General features: G+C 45.1%; 1 protein-coding gene across 7 annotated transcripts in view; it reads right to left on the reverse strand.

Annotated features, from left to right (window-relative positions):
* Nucleotides 1-22,355, reverse strand: part of TRAPPC9 (trafficking protein particle complex subunit 9) — a 547,275-nt gene that overhangs the window by 368,159 nt on the left and 156,761 nt on the right. For all 7 annotated transcript variants that reach the window (XM_077847376.1, XM_077847380.1, XM_077847375.1 and 4 more), the window contains one exon: nucleotides 4,280-4,404. In XM_077847376.1, the coding sequence (XP_077703502.1) occupies nucleotides 4,280-4,404 (125 nt within the window). The remainder of the gene's footprint in view (nucleotides 1-4,279; nucleotides 4,405-22,355) is intronic.

The following is a 22,355-nucleotide window of genomic DNA, read 5'->3' on the forward strand; positions in this document are numbered from 1 at the left end:
ACCAACAAGCTCCCAGGAACCAGATTTGCAGAGAGCCCAAAAGCAGGCCCAATCACCCACCTTCTTGTAGACCTTGGTTTGGTTGGGACTTCCAAAATGTTTTCCAGCAGACCCTCAGCAGCATGAGGTGTTTACAGAGTAATGCTGGAGGTGGAGGGACGGGCACTTTTAGCAGCCAGAGCACACGTTATAAGGGACGGCTGCAGCATCAGTAACTCTGTCCCCTGCCCATCCCAGGCTGCTCCCTTTCAACTAGCAGGACTCATTTAACCAAATCTTCCTTTTCTTTTAACATAGAAGAATAAAGTCTGTTATTATTTCCTGATTTGCTCCAGCTTTATCCCCCCTGCCAAGCTCTTACATGAGTTAAGCCTCTAAGGTGGATGATTCCATTTCACAGATGGGGATTTGAGGGTCAACAGAGGCCACATGTAGAGCCTGGCTTACAGGAATATTATCTCCAACATGCAGACATTTCACACACGTCTTTTCTCAACCCTAGAAATCCTTCACAAGGTGTGCGCAAAACCAGTCACCAACACGGACAGACATGATCGGGGCTGACAGAGCAGGGGAAGCAACCTTTCTGGGAAATCTCAAGAAACACACAGTGTCTCTTCCCACTTCTGGAGGGGCTCCCTAGAAGCTGCTTTCACTGAATTACTTGTTTCCATGACTACACCATTCTTTGGTGATAATTTTACAGGTTTAGCACATTTCCAATGAGGTCACATTATTCCTGCTTCAAGGAGAACTGGGGAAGAGGTGCAGCAGACTAGGAAGCCCAGGTGGCAGGTGCCCCCCACCCCCAGCATGGGTGCTTCCCACCCAGCACGGGTCCTGTGCCACTCCCTAGGAGGACGACACCACAGCATGGAAGACTTCCCTCCACAACCAGGAAAAACTGTGTCCTTTCCTAGGTTTACAGCTCCCAGCACCACCAGGCCTCTGACAAGCAAGGTGCTCTCCCATGCCCAGGAATGTTCCCATGCACCCCTTCCCCTCTGCCTGCGCTACATGCCTGTCACCTCAGTGCCCTCCTTGGACTCCACACATGGTGCCTGTCCTACTCAGGGTCCAACCCCAGGGTAAGGTCAGTAGAAGGAACGTGGTTTCTGACATTTAATCCACCATCTGCTAATCCTGTGACCTTGGGCAAGTCACATGACCTCCCTCCACCTCAGTTTCCCTACTCACCTAGTAGGGTGTTTGCCCAGGGTGTATACACAGGTGAATGTAAAGCACAGTTCCTGGCCTATAGAACATGCTTCACAAATGTTAGTTATTTTCCTTCCAGTTTCCTTGATAAGAAACCAGTTGAGGAGGGTCCCCAGGCTCTCTGAGGAAAGTGGCAGAAGTTTTCAGAAGTGGGTGATGGGTACCTGGAAAGTGCTGACACAGGGAAACTGAACTCCCACGTTCAGGGGGGAGGAGGGCTGTTACATCCTAAGGGCCTGGATGCGGGATAAAGAGGAATTGGGCTACCCAAAACATATAAAGAGCTTATATAACTCAATATCCCTCCGAAAACAACCCAATTAAAAATGGGTAGGAGACATGAACAGACATTCTTCCAAAGAAGACATCCAGATGGCCAACAGATACATGAAAAGATGTTTAATGTTATTCATCATCAGGGAAATACAAATCAAAACTGCCAGGAGATACCATCTCACACCTGTCAGAATGGCTAAAGTCAACAACACGAGAAACAACAGGTGTTGGAGAGGATGTGGAGAAAGGGGAACCCTCGTGCCCTGCTGGCAGGAATGCAAACTGATGCAGCCATTCTGGAGAACAGTGTGGAGATTGCTCAGAAAGTTAAAAATAGAACTACCCTGCAATCCAGCAACTCACACTGGGTATTTACCCAAAAACTACAAAAGCACTAATTCAAAGGGATACATGCACCCCAAAAGGATACATACAGCAGCATTATCTACAATAGCCAAACTATGGAAACTGCCCAAATGTCCAACCATGATGAACAGATAAAGAGGTATATGTCTACGTAATGGAATGTTACTCAACCATAAAGGAAGAATGAAATCTTGTCATTTTCAACAACATGGATGGAACTGGAGGATATTATGCTAAGTGAAATAAGTCAGAAAAAGATAAATACTTTATGATTTCACTCATATGCAGAATTTAAGAAACAAATGAGCAAAGTAAAAAAAAAAAAAGAAAGAAAGAAAGAAAGAGAGGCAAACCAAGAAACAGACTCATAGCCACAGCGAACACACTGGTAGTTACCAGAGGGCAGGTGATGGGGTGGGGTGAGGGGACATGGGGTAAATAGGTGGTGGGGATTAAGAGTACCCTTGTCATGACGAGCACAGACTAATTACAGAATTGCTGAACCACTATATTATACACTTGAAACTAATATAACACAGTATGTTAAATACACTGGAATTAAAATTTCTAAAAAGAGGCATTGGACTGTTCACAAGTAAAATTCAGGACAAAGTACAGGCAAAAAAGGTGTCACAGTACAATGGGTAGGGACTGGAGTGGCGGGTTGTGTCCTGTCAACTGAGGGCCACAGCCCTCCCTTTGGAGAAGACTATCAACTCATAAAGTTGTCATGAGGATGTAAAAGGACAATTCGTATGTAAGTGCCTGACATTCAGGACGTACTCAGCAGATGGTAACTACATTTCAACACATGTATACTCATCTACATACATTTATCATCATCCAAGAAATGCAATGCATTCAGCCTTGCACCACTCGATTCAAGAAAACACAACTGATGCCACAGCCACCATTACTCAACATACTGAATAATGACCTCACGGATTTCAAAGCTGTGCCTCCAACTCCAAGAGTATCCATGGGGAAGGCCACATGGCCACATGGAAGCTGAATTGCAGAGGGAGGTTATGGTGCTGAAGCACCTAGGCAGGAAAATCACTAACAGTCCAGGGTTGGCTATCAGGAGGTCACAGGGGATGTCACACCAAAGGGCCCATGAGGACATCAGTGCTCCAGCTTCTCCATCACTCTGTGCCACAAATCCACGGCTTTGTGGTTCCACACCTGCGTCATGTTTCACGCCTCCATGCCTTCCTTCCTCTGCTGGGAAGTATCTTCCCACATCCCAGTCCCCTTGGCTCACAGAGGAGCCCTGACACCCAGCAATCAAGCTACGGTGTGAACACTCCGGTGCTGGACAGCTCCCAGCTATACCAACCACCTCTCCACCACAAGGCCACCAACAGAGAGGACTCTCCCCTAAAACCTGACTCCTGAGCAGCCTGGGTGGCTCAGCAGTTTAGCACCGCCTTCAGCCCAGAGCCTGATCCTGGGGTCCCGGGATCGAGTCCCACATCGGGCTCCCTGCATGGAGCCTGCTTTTCCCTCTGCCTGCCTGTCTCTCTCTCTCTCTCTCTCTCTCTCTCATGAATAAATAAAATCTAAAAAAAATAAAAAATAAAAATAAATAAATGAAACCTGACTCCTTGTAACTTCCATCCACTGACAGGACCTTAGTCAAGAAAAAGCAGCTTTATTTCCTTTCTGCCCTGACCTCACTTCAGGCAGCATCCATGCTCAAGATTCACCATACCAGACTCACAACCAGCTTAACCAAGTTCTCCTGATGTGTCTCATCAGTCACTGCCCCTCTGAAATGCTGGCATCACGACTGTATGCAGTACCCCACATGGCTGGACCCGAACACATGCTTACTTGACAAGTCGTCCCGGTGACCTTGCTGCCTGCAAATGCTGAAGTCCCCCCAGAGCTTCAAACTCTAGTTCAGATGTCTCCTATGCTCCTCAGAAACAGTGATCTCTACTCCTCCAGAAGCCCTAAGGGGTATCTCTGCATGGATGTTGAATGCTTATTTTGTCTTCCTCAGTGTGTAGAAACCAATTAGTGGAAGGAACTGCCAAAAGCTTAAGTCTATGGGATAAATACCTGAACTGAGAATGATTAGGCAATAAATACATTTTTCAAATGAACAGGAAAAAAGTAGGAAATCTCCTACTTGAATCGTTGCACTCCTTGACTCAATCCCCAAATTCCCAGTATTTCACAGAATAGAGATTAGTACCAACACAATCAAACACGCATCATTATAACTGCTTTCCAAAACATTCCACAGAATGAAAATTACTGAGAAACCAGCTCTCCCCAAACACGATTCTGGTATCAAACACAGGCTTCCTTTCCTTTCCGAAAGACACCCAACATTTCATCTCCAAAGGCATGGCAGAAACCGAGAACGCCAAGCCACCGAGCAGACGGCATCTGCGCAGGACAGACTCACCTTCACATGGCTGGGGTCGCCTGGTTTGCTGCCTTCAGGTGGGTTCACGGGCTTGCTCTCCACTCGAGGCCTAACGACCTGTCGGAAGGGGCTGCACAGTGGAAAGCCACTCACACTGATTCCATCTAGAAGAGTAAAATTTTAAGATGTTAGCACACAGATAATATAGGGTATTTTAAAATCTGTATTCCTGAACTTGAATTCAGGCATCAGTTTAGAACAGAAACCAGACAATCTTACATGTGTATCTGTAACTAGCTCAGTCCCCAAAAAAGACTGAGAAACAATGATCAACACATCATCACTGATGATCAGACCATAGTCCTGAGTTATCACTTGCTCTTTCGGTGAAAAGAAACCAGGGCTTCCCAAAGAAACCGAAGATGTTAAGTCAGTGGCAGGAAATGGACAGATGAGCCTGGAACATCTCATTACACCAGCACGTAAGGAAATGGACCAAGACTGGGCTGGTGTCAAAGGCCTCTGCACCCAACTAGAGGGGCTCCCACAGCTACAGAAGAGACAGTTTAGACTTGAAGATAGTGATTGCAGCTAATTGACGCTCTTCAACTAGGTTTAAATCCATAGTTAATAGGTCCAATTTAAATCCCTTTTTAATCCATGTGTTCATAATAATTTTTTTCAAAAAGTAAACAGCCAGCTGGGGAGGATAAGAATCTACTCATTTTCCTGAAAACTGGTATACAAAAGAATCAAGCATTTAAAACTCCATTTCTTATATGCACTGCACAGGCTCAATACAAATGATGAGGCAACATACATCTTTATAAAAGTATTCTAACAAAATGAAAAAGAAGTGATAAAATTGGCATGCTATTTTACAACCCTTAGCCCAGGATTTATCGACCTCAACACTACCTGAGATGCAGGGCTGAACAATCTTTACGTTGGGGTCTGTGCTGTACATACAAGATGTTCATCTGCATCTGGGCTCTACTCACAAGGTACCAATAGCAACCTCCTCTCAAGTGGTAATAGCCACAAACTGTCAAATGTCCCTTGGAAAGGTGGGGGCAAAACTGTCCCTGGTTGAGAACCACTGACTGAGGCAATGAGAGTGAGCAAGTTCTAGTATCACAAAAAGAGAAACAGACAGTCCCGGTCTCTTGATGTAAAAGCACAAGACCACCACTGGACTTGCCAGAAGGATCAGAGATGAACCTGATCAAGCTTCTGGATCCAGCTACCATTTTCAGGAAGCGCAGGGGACAGAAGGACAGGTTAAGCCCCACCCACAAGTGTGCAAGCAACAAAACCCATGCTATGGAAAGCTCTTTGGGTCAGATGTTCCCAGTTCTTCCACAAATTACAAGGAAAGAATGGGAATACTTGTACATTAAGAGAAACTAAAATTTGGGCAAGAATAAACCACTCTATCTAGTTTACTAAATTACTAAACACTCAGGATAGTGCTTCTGTTGGGGGTGAAGATGGGGCATGTGAGAGGATACTCAGCCAGTGATGCTCTAGCTTTGATTCAGGTGATAGCTTGAACAGCATTACCTTGTACAACTCACCAAACTATGTTTTATATCATTTTCAAAATCATTTTCATTTTTTATTTTTTTAGTTCCAGTGTAATTAGCATACAGTATTATTAGTTCCAGGTGTACAATATGGGGATTCAAAAATTCTCTACATTCCTCAGGACCCAAGATACATGGACCCTTGATTCCCTTCACATATTTCACCCATCCCCCCATCCACTTCCAGACTGTTTCTAATTTCACAATAAAACGGTTTAAAAACACAAATTTTTTTTCAAAAACTTTTTAACTTATTTTTAAAACAAAAGATTGTGTCAGGATTCACATCGTAGTGTGCCTAGCTCTATTTTCTGGGACACAGTTCGATTTGCAAACAAGTCTATTTGAATTGAGAGGCCTGAGATGACAGATGTCTTAAATATCTATTACTGGAAGTGAGTTCCCAATTAGCCAACAAGACCCCAGCTGAATTAGAGTTATTTAACAGTCGTTTTATTATTTAAGAAATAAAGAGATTGCACCCTGCCAAAATATATTCCTTGTCACCCCCTACTCTGCCCCATGTTTCTTCATCTTTGTTTCCAATTCTCCTCCTTCTGACATCCATCTCTGCGTATCCCAATGTCCCAGATTCTCAGCTCAAATGCTGCCTCTTCCACAATGTGTCCCCCTAGTCACTATGGCTGAAAGCAAGGACTTTTCCTCGGAGCCCAACACCTTGTCTACCCCACAGCCCATGCTCTCTGCATGTACTCCTAGATCCAGGAAGATGGGCCCCATAGCGGGGCCACAGGTAGCAAGTCAGAGGGGCCACAAGCTTCTACACCAGCAGGCTGAGTAATCTATACCAAGTTACTTAACCTCTTTGAGCTTTAAATTCCTCATCTCTAAAATGAGAACAACTAGGACACAAACTGCACGATTGTGTAGAAGAATGAGTTACTACATATGAAATGCCGGTCACAATGCCTGGAACCTGGCAACTGCTCGACAAAAACAGCTCTTGCTATTAGAGCACGTATGCACGTCTTAGACTCCCTCCTGGACTAAAACTCCTTGGAGGCAGAATTCTCATTTCCCTACGTATCCCCCAGTCTCTAGCAAGTCATAAACACTCAGTAAATATTAAGGCAATGAATTAAGTTAGAGCCAAATGTGACAGTCCATTTACACCCCACATTTACCAAAAATCCCATCACCCCAAAGTCGTACTCCACCATCAAGTCCTGGTTAGCTGAAATCCCACGATGCAAAGCCCTAGCCCACAGCCCTTAGAGCTAAAGGAGCCCCTCACCCCCCTCTCCCAGCACCACAGGCACCATCAGAAAAGCTCTCTACCACACTATGGGGCCCATCTGCAAGGGCACTAGCATTATGAACACAGACCCTGCAAACCCTAACCCACACCTGTCAGCAACCTGCCCTACGCATGAGGTCAGATGGAGCCTGTGAGCGGCGCAGTGCTTATGGCCATGGTCTCTCAGTCCCTAGGCCATCCTCTGCCTGGTGAAGGCCGGATGCCCAGAAGTATTTTAAATGCTGTAAGTCTCACTCCAAATCACACATTCACACACAGCCTGGGACACGGCATAGTGTGCTCTTCCCTGGGGAAAGTTCCCATCATCAGCAAATTACACAAATGCCACTGGCTCCCAAAGGACACAGATTCCTTTTTGCCCTGGCAATACCAGTCCTTCTTCACACTAACATAACACTAACGTCTCCATTTCTGCAAGTGGTCCAGAGCCGTGGACTGTAGGGGAGGGTGCAGGAAAGCCAAGCTCTCCTCTTTTCCTTGCACCTTCTCCACCCAGCTGGTTTTGGCAGGACCAGGGGCGGCCCTAATCCAGCCACAGGATGGAAGCATCCCATCAACAGTATTTGATCTAGACAGAAGATACCAGAAGGGTCACACACAGTCTTTGTATGAGATTTCATCTGCGAATTCTAGCGGGGAGAGGCCAGGGGTGGGAGTTATCTCCCTTTGAATTGTATGTTATGAAGACATAGGTCTGGGGCCTTTACACAGTCATCCTTCCTACCACATTGACAGAATCTGAGCAAATCATACAACCCTCTGAACCTGTGTTTTCTTGGCTCAAAAATGGGAACCAATTCAAGAGAACCCATGAAAATACAAATCTGCAATGTCTTCAAACTGGAAGGATCTAGGACATGTACTTAGCAAAAAAAGTTGAAAATTACATCTGAAATTTGCCTCCTTTTTGGACACAGACCTCAACTTCAAAGAAACCTCAAAAACCTATAATCTTCTAGCTCAGAAAATATTACCAAAGTCTCTCTACAACTTCTTTACAGACTGTTCTGCCCTCTAATCCAACTGAAGATGAAAAAGACAGCCGGTAAATAGGAGTGGAGGCAGATGGGAGCCTTTGGAAGGCTGGAGGAGAAGCCCGCAGCCCAGGCAAGGATGGAGCTGGAGAGGAGGAGCAGCACCCGGTGTAAGGGAGGAGACGGAGCAACCCTCTCTCCCGCCAACCCCCCCGCACCCCCCCCCCCACATGCCCCAGGAAGAGCAGCTCTCCAGCTGGGCTAGGCTGCAGGGGAGAAAATTCTGCTCCATCATTCGGGCAGTTTTTCTGCCAACACAGGCCATCACAAATAGAACACAGAACAGATTGGAATGACAATTAATGGGAAGACAGGACCAAAAAAGTTACAAACAGACGAAGGCAGCCTAGTAGGAGGACCAGAGTGGAGTGGATTTCTCAGGGTATTTCAGAATGGAATGAGTCTGCTGGATCACAATGAATCAAATTGAGCCTGAGAGAATTTCATAGTTACTGTTTATAGTGCTCACTTCTTCTATTAAGAGCATCTCTGTGGGCAATTCAGAAATACAATTTTGTATGCTAAAATAACATGCTCCTGAATTCAGCTGTATCACAACCACAGTGACAACTTAAGGGGTTGACAGCTCAAAGTGGGACCCGAGTGGCAGAAAGAAATAGCAGTCACAACAAACAGCTGTGGTGAGGGGGGTCGGTGGCAGTGTTCACGTGTGCTGGGCATGGCCTTGGGTCCCGGCACACACCATCAAACAGTCCCTCACTCCCTGTGCAAGGAGCATTGTTTTTCTCAACTCTGTAGATAAAGCTGAAGAGTCTGAGAACATAGCTTAGTAACACCACACGGCTCATCCAAAGCGGAGCCAGGACACAGGGCTGTTGGGTTTATGACGACCCAGCAAAACTGGGACAACACATTTCTATCCCAACTTGAGCTTCTAGGAAACCTCACCAGCCAGGCTGTTGTGCAGCACACCACGTACCTAGACACCTAAGCCCATCATAAGGAGTCTCACAATAGCTTAGCATCCATCTCCACCGGTGGATCTACTAAAGGAATGTGCCCATTTTTGCACATTTGCAAAAGAATCTAATGGTTAAGGCTGAGTGTAAGTTTCTCTTGTGACAAGTTACATGAATTAAGATGTGACTAGAACAAAATACATTTTCAAAAGCAAAGAAAGACAATGATATCCCAGTGGGGGTTTGTCAGTATGCTATTCCAGGTAGAATATATTCTGAAGATGCATTTTCATTTATTTTTAAAATCCACGGGTGCCAAACAAAAAAAAAAAAAGTCCATCTGCTTATCATAAAATATCCTCAAGAAAACCAAAGGAGTAGAAGCATTTGGCTCAGAAATTAGCCAATACTTATCCTCAATTTCCACAGAGAAAGCAGGGATTCATTCACTCAGAAAGTCTAGACTAGGCTTAAGGAAAGAAAATTCATGGAGTAGCAGTGGCCTTCATCTACCACTCAGACAAAGCTGTCCTCACACCCACAGCGGCCCTGCTCTGACGCTGGTCCCCCTCTCTGGAGGCTCCGTCTCCATCCCGAGAGGAGGCCTCACTCCAGGCCTGTGCCTTCATGAGTCTGAGGAACCTTCACGTATGGGGATGCTTAATAACTACCCACGGAGTGCATGAGGGGCTCCCAGCTTGCTAGCCTAGGCCCACACACATGAGCTCCTTGGTCAGACCTACCCTCTGTGCCTTCCGTTTACCTGTGTGACACTCACATATTCCCACACTGCCACTCTAAAACCTGGTCTGATCTGAAAACTCCCACCTACTCCCGTGCTATTTTCTCTACCTGTCAGTCACCCATGTCTGTATCTTCCTTCTCCAGCTTCAGATCCCATGGGCAACCAAAGGTCATGAGACATCCTCTGTGAAGGATCAGATGGAAAATATCTGAGGCTTTTTGAGCTCAAGGTCTCTGCCCTGGGCACCAGCAGCTGCTTCCATCCATAAACACATGGAGAGGACTGCATGCCAGTGGCACCAAGACATGCAGCAGGCCAAAGCCTGCTGGCTGGACCACAGAGGGTGACCCCCTGTCTGCACCTACAACCCCTCCCTGGAAAACACCCGTCGTTCCCCTGCCTGTTCTTCCTGTGAACTCATTGACGAGACCCCCCCCTCCAGGCTCACTCCTGTCACCTTCTCCACAGTGGTACCTTAAGCCTAAGGTCGATGGGGGGGAACCACACACTGTGCCACACAAGCTGTCTTCAGACACATGACCACACACCACTGAGCAACCTCCCATATCCCCAGTCTTCCCTCTCCTCAGGAGTCACTACCACCCGCTCCCCTGCCCTCTGCCCCCTGAGAAGCCAACCCCAAGGGGAACAGAGAAGCACCTCGAGGAGAAGGGAGGACCAGCCCATCTCCCACCCACCTGTGTCCAGGACCACATTTGTGCTCCCTGTGAATGCCCTCCCCAGGACGGTCTGCAGCTCTGCTCCTCCTCCAGTACCAGAGCTCGTTCTTTTAACATCCTTACTGAGATGGAATTTAATAACCTGCAGGAGTTTAAAGTGTACAACTGGGGGAGGTGACACTCTTAAAACAACCAGTGTGACTGAGACAACAAACATACCCATCAGCTGCAAGCTTCCCCATGCATCCTGTGCCCCACCCCTCCCACCCCCGCCCCACTGCCGTCTTCCCCAAGCCTCCTCCCAGCCCCAGGTGAGCACTGCTGTCACCATGGAGGAGTTTGCATTTTCCAGAAGTTAATTCAGATGGAATCGTACACATGATACACCCTTTTCTGTCAGGTTTCTATCACTCGGCAAACTTATCTTGGACTGATCCCAACATTCTGCACATATCCACAATCGAAAAGAATTCTATTGAATGGCTCTAGCAACTTGTTTATCCATTCACCTATTCATAAACTTCAGTTATTTCGAAGGTTACTTCAAAGGTTACTTCGAGTTTCTGATTCTTACAAATAAAGCTGTTTTGAACACTTCCGTACAAGTCACTGAATGGACATACGCTTTCATTTCTCGTAGTTAAACATCCAGGAGTAAATGGCTGGGTCATTTGGTAAGCGCATGTTTAATTTTCGAAGAAAGTTGTTAATGAGCTATTAACATTTGCAAATAACCAGAGGCCTCAAAAGAATGAGGAAGAAGAGACTCAAAAAAGCATGGGAAATTTGAGAAAGAAGATGGCATGACCTCAGAAAACAGATATAGGCCTGCATAAATGTTCATTAAGGAGCACCTCTGAAAGTCAGGCACCACAGACAACCAAGGGACCAGGGTGTGGTTCACCATGCAGCACACAAGGCACACTCCGTACGAGAGAGTCCGTCTGTCCCTCCAGGGGCAGGTGTGAAATCCACGCATAGCAAGGCCTCCTCACGACACCTGAGGTACAATGTGCCTCAAGAGCCAATTTTCAGTAAGGTCCTACCTTGGAGCCTGCTGATGACAATCCCCTTTGTTGGAAAGGGATAACACTTGAATCCCTGGCCAGAGAGGAGACCAACTAAGGTGGACTTTAAAACCCCGGACTAGTTCTGTTGCCATCAGGACATTACTGACTTTGTCCTCTAAGACAGTTAGTGGGTGAAATTGAAGCAGGGTACACTCAGCCCAAGATAAGGACACCCATGGCTGCTGGAGGCAGGGCCTGGACATGTGTCCTCAAGCGCAGCTTTCTCTACTCTGGACATCTTCAAGAGAAGTGAACACCTTCCACCTGTCAGCTGCCTCCATACTCTGCTGACAAAGACAGGCAGCTCCCCCATCAGCACACACAGACCCTGGCATGGACAACAGTGCCCTGCACTGACCTCTCTCCCAGACCAGAAGCACCTTGGAGACAGAAACTGTGCATCTTTGTCTGTACTTGAAGCATCTGTCACAGCACCTAGCAGATGGCTGTGGCATCATCCACGGCCCCCAGATCCCTCTGGCTGGGGCCTTCTCCCTGTGCATGCAGAGGAAGGTAATCCCAAAGGACCATGAGACAGGAGGACCTGGATTTGAATTGCAGGGTATTCCCTGTTTGTCCAGAAGCAGATTGCTGAAAGTGGCTTAGACTCCTAGAATTAAAGCCTTGGCTCTGCCCATCTCGGCCTCCAGCCTGGGGCCAGACCTCTAGAATCACAGCTCAACAGCACTGATAACCAAGTGCTCTTCTCAGGTTTCACTCTGGGCATTACAGCTTTTACATCTTGTTTACACATCTTATTCTATTTCTATGTTAAGACAAACACAAATAAACAAACATCATTTCTCTAAAGAAAGCCACAGAAATAGCTCAATTAGCGTATGTTATTTCAGGATCAAAAACCTGGGAAGGAAAACCAGAGTACTGCCAGTCTGAGATTGGAAGTAGAATGCCTTTTCACAAGATGATAAAAGGATAGCAGTGGTGTCCCAAGGCAAATAATGGCATGTGCTTGTTCTCCTTAGAAACAAGAAATTCAAAGTACAACCTGAATGTTATATGTGCTCTTCGCAGCAGTCTTCAAGCACTGAGCATCCCTGCAAAACAGGGAACGTCCTTACTTCTTCATTAGCCGAATCACAGAAACTACAATTCTGACAGTTTCCAGTTGAAACATTAATGTACAAAGTTATCAAGAGAAAAAGTAGACCCCAGCATCCCACAAAACCTTTTTGCCTCAACAAATTAGTATTAATACCTATGGGCAAAGTCTCTCAAGGACTAACTTTGTGTGTACGTCTCAAACACTCACTGTTCAAAAATATAAGTTGCCAGAAATTGCTTTGCTCTTTCTGCCACAAGGTTTTCACCCACCCCACCCTTTATTACCCACTTCAGTCCTGCCTTTTCTATAAACCTTACCTCCATCATCACTTTCAAAGAATAGCCTTCCCTGACCCCTTAAACTGTGTTCTTCCCAATGATATGGCCATAACATCACATTTCCTACTCAGCATTTAGCAAAGTTGCAATTTTTCATTTATTTGTAAAATTGCTGGTTTCTCTCACTAGACTTGTGCTAACAGACATTAGATAATGAGACTTTGAATTTAAAGTAATTAAAATCAAATAAAACTTCAGATCTTCAGGTGTGTCATCCACATCACAAAAGATCAGAACCACATATGGTTCATGGCTCCCCTATGGGGCAGCTCAGAACAGGACACTGTCCCGTCACAGAGTTCTGTTGGACAGCTCCTTGAGGGTAGGGACTGGATCTCATTTCACTCCTCAGGGCAATCCCCAGAGCAATATAGTACATGGGATAAAATGCATACCCCACAAATACTTGTAAGGGGAAAACATGTACTCTAATTGCTTACTGTACTCAACTATACAGTGCTTTATAAAAACCAAGGAAAAGATTGTGGGAGTCCCATTACCTCATTACAATGGAATATTAGTAGTTATTTCCATACTTAAAACTATGACGTACTTCAAATATTCTATAATATCCGCTCCTTATTCAATATTTGAGTATCTAATGTGTATCACAACACTACACACAAAAATCAGCTCATGCGGCACCTGGATGGCTCAGTCAGTTAAGTGTCCGACTCTTGGTTTCGGCTCAGGTCATGATCGCAGGGTCATGAGATTGAGCCCTGCGTCTGGCTCTGATTGGTGTGGAGTTTGCTTGAGATTTTCTCTCACTCTCTTCCCACCCCTCCTCCTCCTCCTCATGCCCATTCTCTAAAATGAATAAATAAAATCTTTAAAATAATTATCTCAAAAACTAGGCTAAAAGAGGTTAACAAAAATGGCCTTACTGGTGAATTCCAAACATTTAAAGAATTAATGCCAATTCTTCTCAAACTCTCCCAAAAACCTGAGGAGAACTGCAAACTCATTTTCCTAGGCCAGTATGATTATCTAGATGCCAAAGTCAGACCAAGACCACCAGAAAACTACAGATCAATATCCCTGGCTGCATACGGATGGAAAAATCATCAATAAAACATCAGTAAACTTAATTCAATGGCACATTAAGAGGATTAAACACCATGATTCAGTGAGGGCCATCCCTGGGATGCAAAGGCAGCTCAACACACATGAGTCAATGAGGGTGATATGCCACAATAACAGAATGAAGGGTAACATTCGTAACATCTCCACAAATGCAGAAAAAGCATTTGCCAAATTCAAAATCTTTTCATAATAAAAACCCTCAAACTGGGTGTTGAAAGAATGTTTGTCAATATAACAAAGGCATATATGATAAACCCACTGTTCTCCTACTCGACGATGAGACACTGAAAGGCTTCTCCTCTGAGACGAGGCACAGGACAAAGGTGCCCACTCTCACACTCTTACTCAATACGGTATTAGAAGAGAAGTCCTGGCCAGATGGATCAGGCAAGATGAATAAAAGGCATCTGAATCAGAAAGGAGGAAGTAAATTGGGTTTATCTGCAAATGATCTAATCTTCTAGAAAATCCTCAAAACTCAACAACAAAAAAAGTTAGGTCTAAACAAATTCAGTAAACTTACAAGATAGTATACTAGTATACAGAAGCCAGTTGGTTTTCTAGGCAGTAACACCAGAAAAATAAAGAAAATCCCATTCATAATAGCAGCAAAAACAGTAAAATGCCTAGAAATAAATTTAACCAAGAAAGTGAAAGATCTAAACACTGAAAACTGTTAAGACTTTGATGAAAGAAATTGACGACATATATAAATGGAGATATCCTCTGTTCATGGATTGGAAGAATAGTGTCAAAAATGTCCATTCTACCCTAAACCATCTACAGATTCAATGCAATCCCTATCAAAACTCCAAGGCATTTTTCACAGAAAGAGAAAAGCAATCCTGAGGGGAAATAAAAAGAAAAAAAAAAAAAAAACTTGGAGGTATCACACCTCTTGATTTCAAACTATACTACAAAGCTTTAGTAATCAAAACAGTATGGCGATGTCAAAAAAAAAAAAAAGCGGGGGGGGGGATCCCTGGGTGGCGCAGTGGTTTAGCACCTGCCTTTGGCCCAGGGCGCGATCCTGGAGACCCGGGATCGAATCCCACATCGGGCTCCCGGTGCATGGAGCCTGCTTCTCCCTCTGCCTGTGTCTCTGCCTCTCTCTCTCTCTCTGTGACTATCATAAATAAATAATTTAAAAAAAAAAAGGCACACATACTAACAGAACAGAGAGCCCAGAAATAAACTCCCACATACACTGTCAACTAATATTTGATAAGAGAGCCAAAGAATACTCAAAAAGGAAGGATAGTCTCATAAATAAGCAGTATTGGGGAAAGTGGATAACCACGAGCAGAAAAACAAAACTGGAGCCTTATCTGACACCATTCAGAAAAAATAACTCAAAATAGCTTAAGACTTACACATAGGAATTTTAACAATGAAAATCCTAGAAGAAAACACAGGGTGAAACCACCTTAGCATTGGTCTTGGCAGCAATTTTTTCATAGGACACCAAAAGCACAAGCAGCCAAAACAAAAATGAGCAAATTAAGCTGCTGCACAGCCAGAGAAACAGCCAGCAAAGTGAAAAGAAAACCTACAGAATGAAAGAAAATTTCTGCTAATCATCTATTTGGTAATATATGAAGAACACATGCAACCCAATAACAACCCAACAATCTAAAAATGAGAATCCCTGAGTACTTTTCCAAGAAAGACCTCCAGATGGCAACAGGTATGTGAAAAGATGCTCTACATCATTCATCATCAGGGAAATGCAAATCAAACCACAATGAGCTATTGCCTCACACCAATTATGGCAGTCATCAAAAAAATAGGTATGGGGAAGCACCTGGGTGGTTCAGGGGTTGAGCATCTGCCTTTGGCTCAGGTCATGATCCCGGAGTCCCAAGATCAAGTCCCATTCCAGGCTCCCTGCATGGAGTCTGCTTCTCCCTCTGCCTGTGTCTCTGTCTCTCGCTCTCATGAATAAATAAATAAAATCTTAAAAAAAAAAAAAAAAAAAGAGAGATGGGTTGGTGAGGATGTGAAGAAATCCCTGTGCACTGATGACGGTAACATTAAATGGTGCAGCTACCATGGAAAATAGCATGGAGACCCCCTCAAAACTTTAGAACTACATTATGATCCAGCAACCCCACTTCCGAATATACATATATCCTAAGGAAATGAAAGTAAGACCTCAAGGAGGTATCTGACTCCCATACTTATTGCAATATTAGAGCTGAGATACAAAAACCACCTAAATACCCATCTACACAGTAATAGGGTAAAGAAGATGTGGCATTTATACAATCCAACATTATTACATAAGAAAGAAAGAAATCTTGCCTTTTGCAACATTGTGGATGGACCTTGAAAGCATTATGCTAAGTGAAATAAGTCCAAGAAAGAAATACTATATATCACTTATATGTGGAATCTAAAAGAGCCAAATTCACAGAAATGAGAGAATGATGGTTGTTACCAGGGGCTGAGAGGTAGAGAAATGGAGAAATGTTGGTTAAACGGTACAAACTTTCAATTAGAAGATGAATACATTTGGGGCACCTGGGTAGCTCTGTGGTTGAGCCTCTGCCTTTAGCTCAGGGTATGATCCTGGGGTCCTGGGATCAAGTCCCACATTGGGCTCCCTGCATGGAGCCTGCTTCTCCCTCTGCCTGTGTCTCTCATGAATAAATAAAATTTTTTTAAAAAATGATGATGAATACTTTCTGGGGATCTAGTGCACAGCACTATAATTATATTTATTACATTACAATATAATATTTACTATAATATTTACCGTCGTATATTACATAAAGTTGCTACAAAAGATCTTAACTGTTCTCACCACATAGGAATGCAAACTGGTGTAGCCGCTCTGAAAAACAGTATGGAGATTCCTCAAAAAGTTAAAAATAGAACTACCCTATGACCCAGCAACTGCAGTCCTAAGTATTTACCCAAAGAATATAAAAATACTGATTTGAAGGGATATGTGCACTCCAATATTCATAGCATTATCAATAATAGCCAAATTATGAAAAGAGCCTAAGTATCCATCAACTGATGAATGCATCAAGAAGATGTGGTAATATGTACAATGGAGTATTAACCATCAAAAAGAATGAAATCTTGCCATTTGCAACAACATGCATGGAACTAGAGGGTACTATTATAAGTGAAATCAATCAGAGGAAAACAAATACCATATGACTGCACTCGTACGTGGAATTTAAGAAATAAATGAGCAAATGGAGTGGGGAGGGGAAGAAACAGAAAAACCAAGAAACAGACTCTTAATACAAAACAAATGCACCGGGCAGCCTGGGTGGTTCTGCGGTTTAGCGCCTGCCTTCAGCCCAGGGCGTGATCCTGGAGTCCCGGGATCGAGTTCCACATCGGGTTCCCTGCATGGAGCCTGCTTCTCCCTCTGCTTGTCTCTCTCCCTCTCTATATATCTCTCTCATGAATAAATAAATCTTTAAAAAAAATGAACCAAATATCTGTGCCAGAAAAATTACAGCTATTCATAATAGCCAAAAGCTGGGAACAACTCAAACATCAATCACGATTATGATATGCTAACCCAGTGGAATAGCATCCAGCAATAAAAAGGAACAAATGCAACATGCAACAACATGCACGAATCTCAAACATAATGTTGAGTAGGAAAAAAAAAAAAAAAAAAAAAAACACTGATTCTGAACTTCTGAGCTCCAGAACTTGAATGTGTCATTTAAAGCCAAAAAAAAAAAAAAAAAAGATACAAAGGAGTGTATGCTGTATTTCTTCCCTATGAGTCAAGAACAGACAAAACTAATCTATGGTGACAGAAGTCATAGTTACAGTCATCTCTGTTCCTGGTCATCATCAGTGACAAAACTCCAGGAAACCAGAGGAGGTGCAAGTTATCCCATATAGTTCTAGGTGCTGGTTGCAAGGAGGAAGGAGTATGAAAATATACATTCATCCAAGGGTGCCTGAGTGGCTCAGTCACTTAAGGGTCTGACTCCTGGCTTCAGCTCAGGTCATGATCTCAGGGTCGTGAGACTGAACACCAAGTAGGGCTCTGTGCTCAGCATGGAGTCTGCCTGAGATTCTCTCTTCCTCTGCTCACCCCATCCCCACTCTCTAATAAAATCTTTTAAAAAATAAAAATTCATCCAGCTGTATATGTAACATCTGTGCTCATTATTGCATATATTTCTGTAAAAAGATTCAAATACCTTTATAACAAAAATAAAGTATCTGGGAATAAGTCTAGTAAAATACTTTAAGACCTTTATAGAGAAAATTAAAGTGTCACTGAAAGACATTTGAGAGGGCAGACAATATTGAGAGACATGGAGACTCCCATAAAAATGTCAATTTTTCCCCAAATTGATGTATAGGTCAACACAGTCCCTTCAGCGTTCTAACAAACTGCTTTAAGGAATCTGACAAACTGATTCTAAAATATATATGGAAGATCAAAGGACAGAAAATATTTAAAAACCTCAACACTAAGCCAGAGAGGAGACTCACCCTAGCAGGGAGTGGAAAATGAGCAGCAGCTGCATCTGTCTGAAGTCGCCAAGAATCTGAAATAGCCGGACCGAGATAAGGACTGAGTTTTCCAACAAGAGGGAAAACAGTCCCTATCAGTGGTTCCACAACTTGGCTGCACACAAGAATCATCTGGAACACTTTATAAACCCAGGGCCCCAGGTCGCCTCCATGCCCATCAAATCACCATGTCTGGGGGAGTCAGGGAACCAAAACAATGTTTTAAAGATTCCCTGCCATGATTCCAAAGCGCAGGCACGTCTGAAGGCCACTGGTCTGCACCCAGAAAGTAAGCCTAAGAGAGCACGGCAAATCAGAGAGACACAAGCAATTTTGTGTTTCTGAAATACGAGCTCAATGAGCAGAGAAGGGGCTAGGATGAGGGTAAAGAGGCCACCATGGCCGGACCACATAAGCCACACTGGGAGCTTCATCCATAGTCAATGCCAAAACCCTGGGAAGTCGTCTAACAGGACAACACAGCCAGGTTCTGCTTTGGGAAGGACCAGGTTGACGAGGAAGACAGAGAGGGGAGCACAGTGAGCAGCTGGGAGACCAACCAGAATCTCAAAACGGTCAAAGGGGTTAGAGAGAAGGGCTGGTAAGACTTAAAAGACAAACCTAACAAGACTTGGTGCAATCAACAGCCAGAGCTCACAGTAAACCAACCTGCAGTGATCCAGAAGAATCATCCCTTTCTCTTTGAAAAAGGAAAATATTCTGAATTCCCTCTACTGAACACCTTCCTATTTGCTTGCCAGTGAATCTCCACCAGGTGGGCCGGAATAGCAGTAATGAGAGGAAGGAGCTCGGGGATCTGAAGGCTTCAACCAGGGGCCGGCAAAGGATCACCTGTTGCTGAGGAAAGACAGCCCCTGGGTTTACATTCTATCCTGGTAGTTCAGGAAGTTGTCTTCCCACGTGAATTTATACCCGAGAACAGTCAACCTTTCCACCTGCAGGGTTAACAGTGGCCCGAGGATACAGGCACCTCCGCAGGTTATTAGGGGTCTGGGACATAAACCTGGCTTCGAGGCGCTATGAAGCTTTTTTCTCACCCATAGATGTGCTCCTGAGAGCTCCAGGGATGAGGGATGCCGTGCAAGCTGACCTTTCCTGAGGCTGAGCCACAGAGCGGAGAAGTTACAGTTTGAGAGTCAGGAGGCTGGTGGGCAATACGGGCTGAACACAACAGACGGGCCGTCCGGTGCGTTGGTAACCTTGCCCTTCGGAAAGGAAGCCAATAACCCACTGGACACAAAACAAAAGCAGTGTGTGATCTGACAAATGACTACAGGTCTGCATTACAACACAGGAGGTAGATTTCTGAGCTCAGCTGGGAGATGTACAGAACTGAAACTTTGCTCCCATCCTTAAGGAAAAAGCTGGATAAACTGAAAACCAACTTTTCCCAAACTGATCAGAGAAATAAAGTCACAGGGAAAACTAATCCTAAATCTGTTGATGGGGAGCTGCAGGGCTCCCAGCATTTGCCCACAAGGGACACCTGAAAAACCAGTAACAAAGTTCAGCTAGAAATGATTCAGCTAGTAATGAATTACTAAAGGCCTTGTATGGGCTCCAAGAGTGTAAAGCTCCTGGGGGCTGCCGTAGGATCCTGAAACTGTGTCTCCTTGGAGCTGGCTGAGGGGAATGCCAGCCACTGCACTAATCCCAGCCTCTCCCTGTGAGATCAAAGCCCTAACCTGCAAGGGGAGGAGCAGCAAAGGCTCTGCACAAGGGCACTGATGGAAACCCACCACAGCTGGGGATGGGGAGCAGCCACCAAAAAAAACCTCCACCCAGATTCACCTGTCCGCGTGAATGAAGAGCTTCCCAGGACATGTGGTCAGATACACCGGCCAAGAGCACAGAGATGTCTGGCCTGGGGGGATGATTACTGAAGCCATGTGAACAGATGAGAGACTCTTAAGAGAGACGGAACTCAGAGAGTAGAAGAGGGTCTTGGGTGGAGCTCTAAGGCTCCTGGTGCAATGGTGAAGAGGATTATGGGGACTCAGAAGAGGAAATGGAGAGCTCCAGGTACGGAGTTACAGGGGCTGGCATTAAAGACACAAAAGGACGCTGGCCCTGCCTTAAGACGCACATGGTGAGCAAGACCAAACATGCAGACACAGTTGCAGCAGCTAGAGACCAATGCCAGGAGAGGGATGCCACAGAGTTGCGGGTGTCACCTGATGGGACAGCGGCACCACCTCAGGGGCAACCAACAGGAGGTGCCTTAACAACATGCCCCGAACATGCTGAGCGTTCAATAAATGTCCCTTCCCATCCCTGATACTCTCCAGCCTCAGAAACTGACGATTCAGTAAAATCCTTGGCCACCTTCATAAAATCACGTCTGTAAAAGCCTCGGGCATCCAATTCTGAACAGGTCCACCTTCCCATAGGCAAAGCTTATCTTAAGCATAATAAGCATGAGGTATTTCAGGCAAGAAAAACCGCATTTTTTCCAAAGAGAACAGAATAAATTCTGATAGGAGCTCATCAAACTACTTGGCCAGCTCCTAAACTCTATGCCACAAACACATGGAATCTTTCAGGGAAAGGGATGCCCCCAGGCCTTCCTCCCCAGTCAGGCTCTCTCCTGCTTAAGACCCATCAGTCTCACCCCTAATCTATGACACTTGTCACCTACCACACCCAGGTGAATCCACCCACTCACCTTCTCAAAACAATCTCCATCATATTGACCTTCTGAAAAGCTCTTCGTGGCTCTCCAGGACCTTCCAATAAAGCCCACGGTTCTTCCCAAGTTTCGGGCTTCCCACAGCCTGCCTGCCCCACCATCCTACCCAGAGCCTCTCTCTCCACCCAGACCTCTATCCCATCGCCTCCATCCCTACCCTCTGGTGTCGAGCTCACCCTTCAGTGAGGCACCATTCAAGGGCCCTGCATCCAGAAATCAAAGTGTGATCATCCCGACCCAGACAGCTCTCCCTTTCCTGACCTCTGGGTCAGGAACACTCAATGTGGCTTCACGACATGCCTGTCATCCCTCACTCAATAAATATTTGCTTGGCATCTCCTCTGAGCCAGCCCTGTGCTGGGGGCAAGAACAGTATGGGAGAAACGAACAGCATTCAAAGATGCCAAAGTAACACACACACCAGGAGAGGCCTTCAAAGAGGAAGTGACGAAAGCTGGGGCTAGCAGACGAAGGCTGATGGTCATTGCAGGTGGAAGAAAAGGCAGCAACTCAACACAGTATTTCAGAACAGCCAAAGTATGAAGTGCAAGGAAAGCAGCAGAAATGAGGCCGGGAAGGCAGAGGGGAGGGTGAGACCAGATTATATAGGGCCTTATATACCAAAGTCAGAAGCACATTTGTTTTCAAGAAAAAGCAAAAACATAACAGAGGATGGATTCAAGAAGGCAAGGCCAGTGGCAGGGAGATTAGTAGGTTCTTACAAAGGTTCCTGGGGAAAAGGGGAGGGATGCAGGGGTGTTTCTTGGAGACAGAGTAGACAGGACTTGCTGGGGAGCTGATGGAACATTAGCAGTGCAGGGGCACAGTCCACTTCTGGGTGCAGTGACAGCTTTCATCCACAGAGGAAGCAAAGCAAGAGGAGCAGGTCTGCAGTGAGCTGCAGCCTATCAGAGTTTACATGGATTGCACATGAGCTGTTTTGGGGACTGCCAGGTGACAATGTCAGGAAGCCAGCTAAAAATAGAGCTGTGGAATTCAGGAGCAGAAATAAAGATTTCAGAGTCTCGGCACAGCACTGGAATTGTAGGTTTGGGGAGCTCTTAAAATCATTTAGGACAATATGACATAAAAGCAGGGCAA

The sequence above is a fragment of the Canis aureus genome, chromosome 14 (assembly GCF_053574225.1).
Source record: "Canis aureus isolate CA01 chromosome 14, VMU_Caureus_v.1.0, whole genome shotgun sequence".
Taxonomy (NCBI): Eukaryota; Metazoa; Chordata; class Mammalia; order Carnivora; family Canidae; genus Canis; species Canis aureus.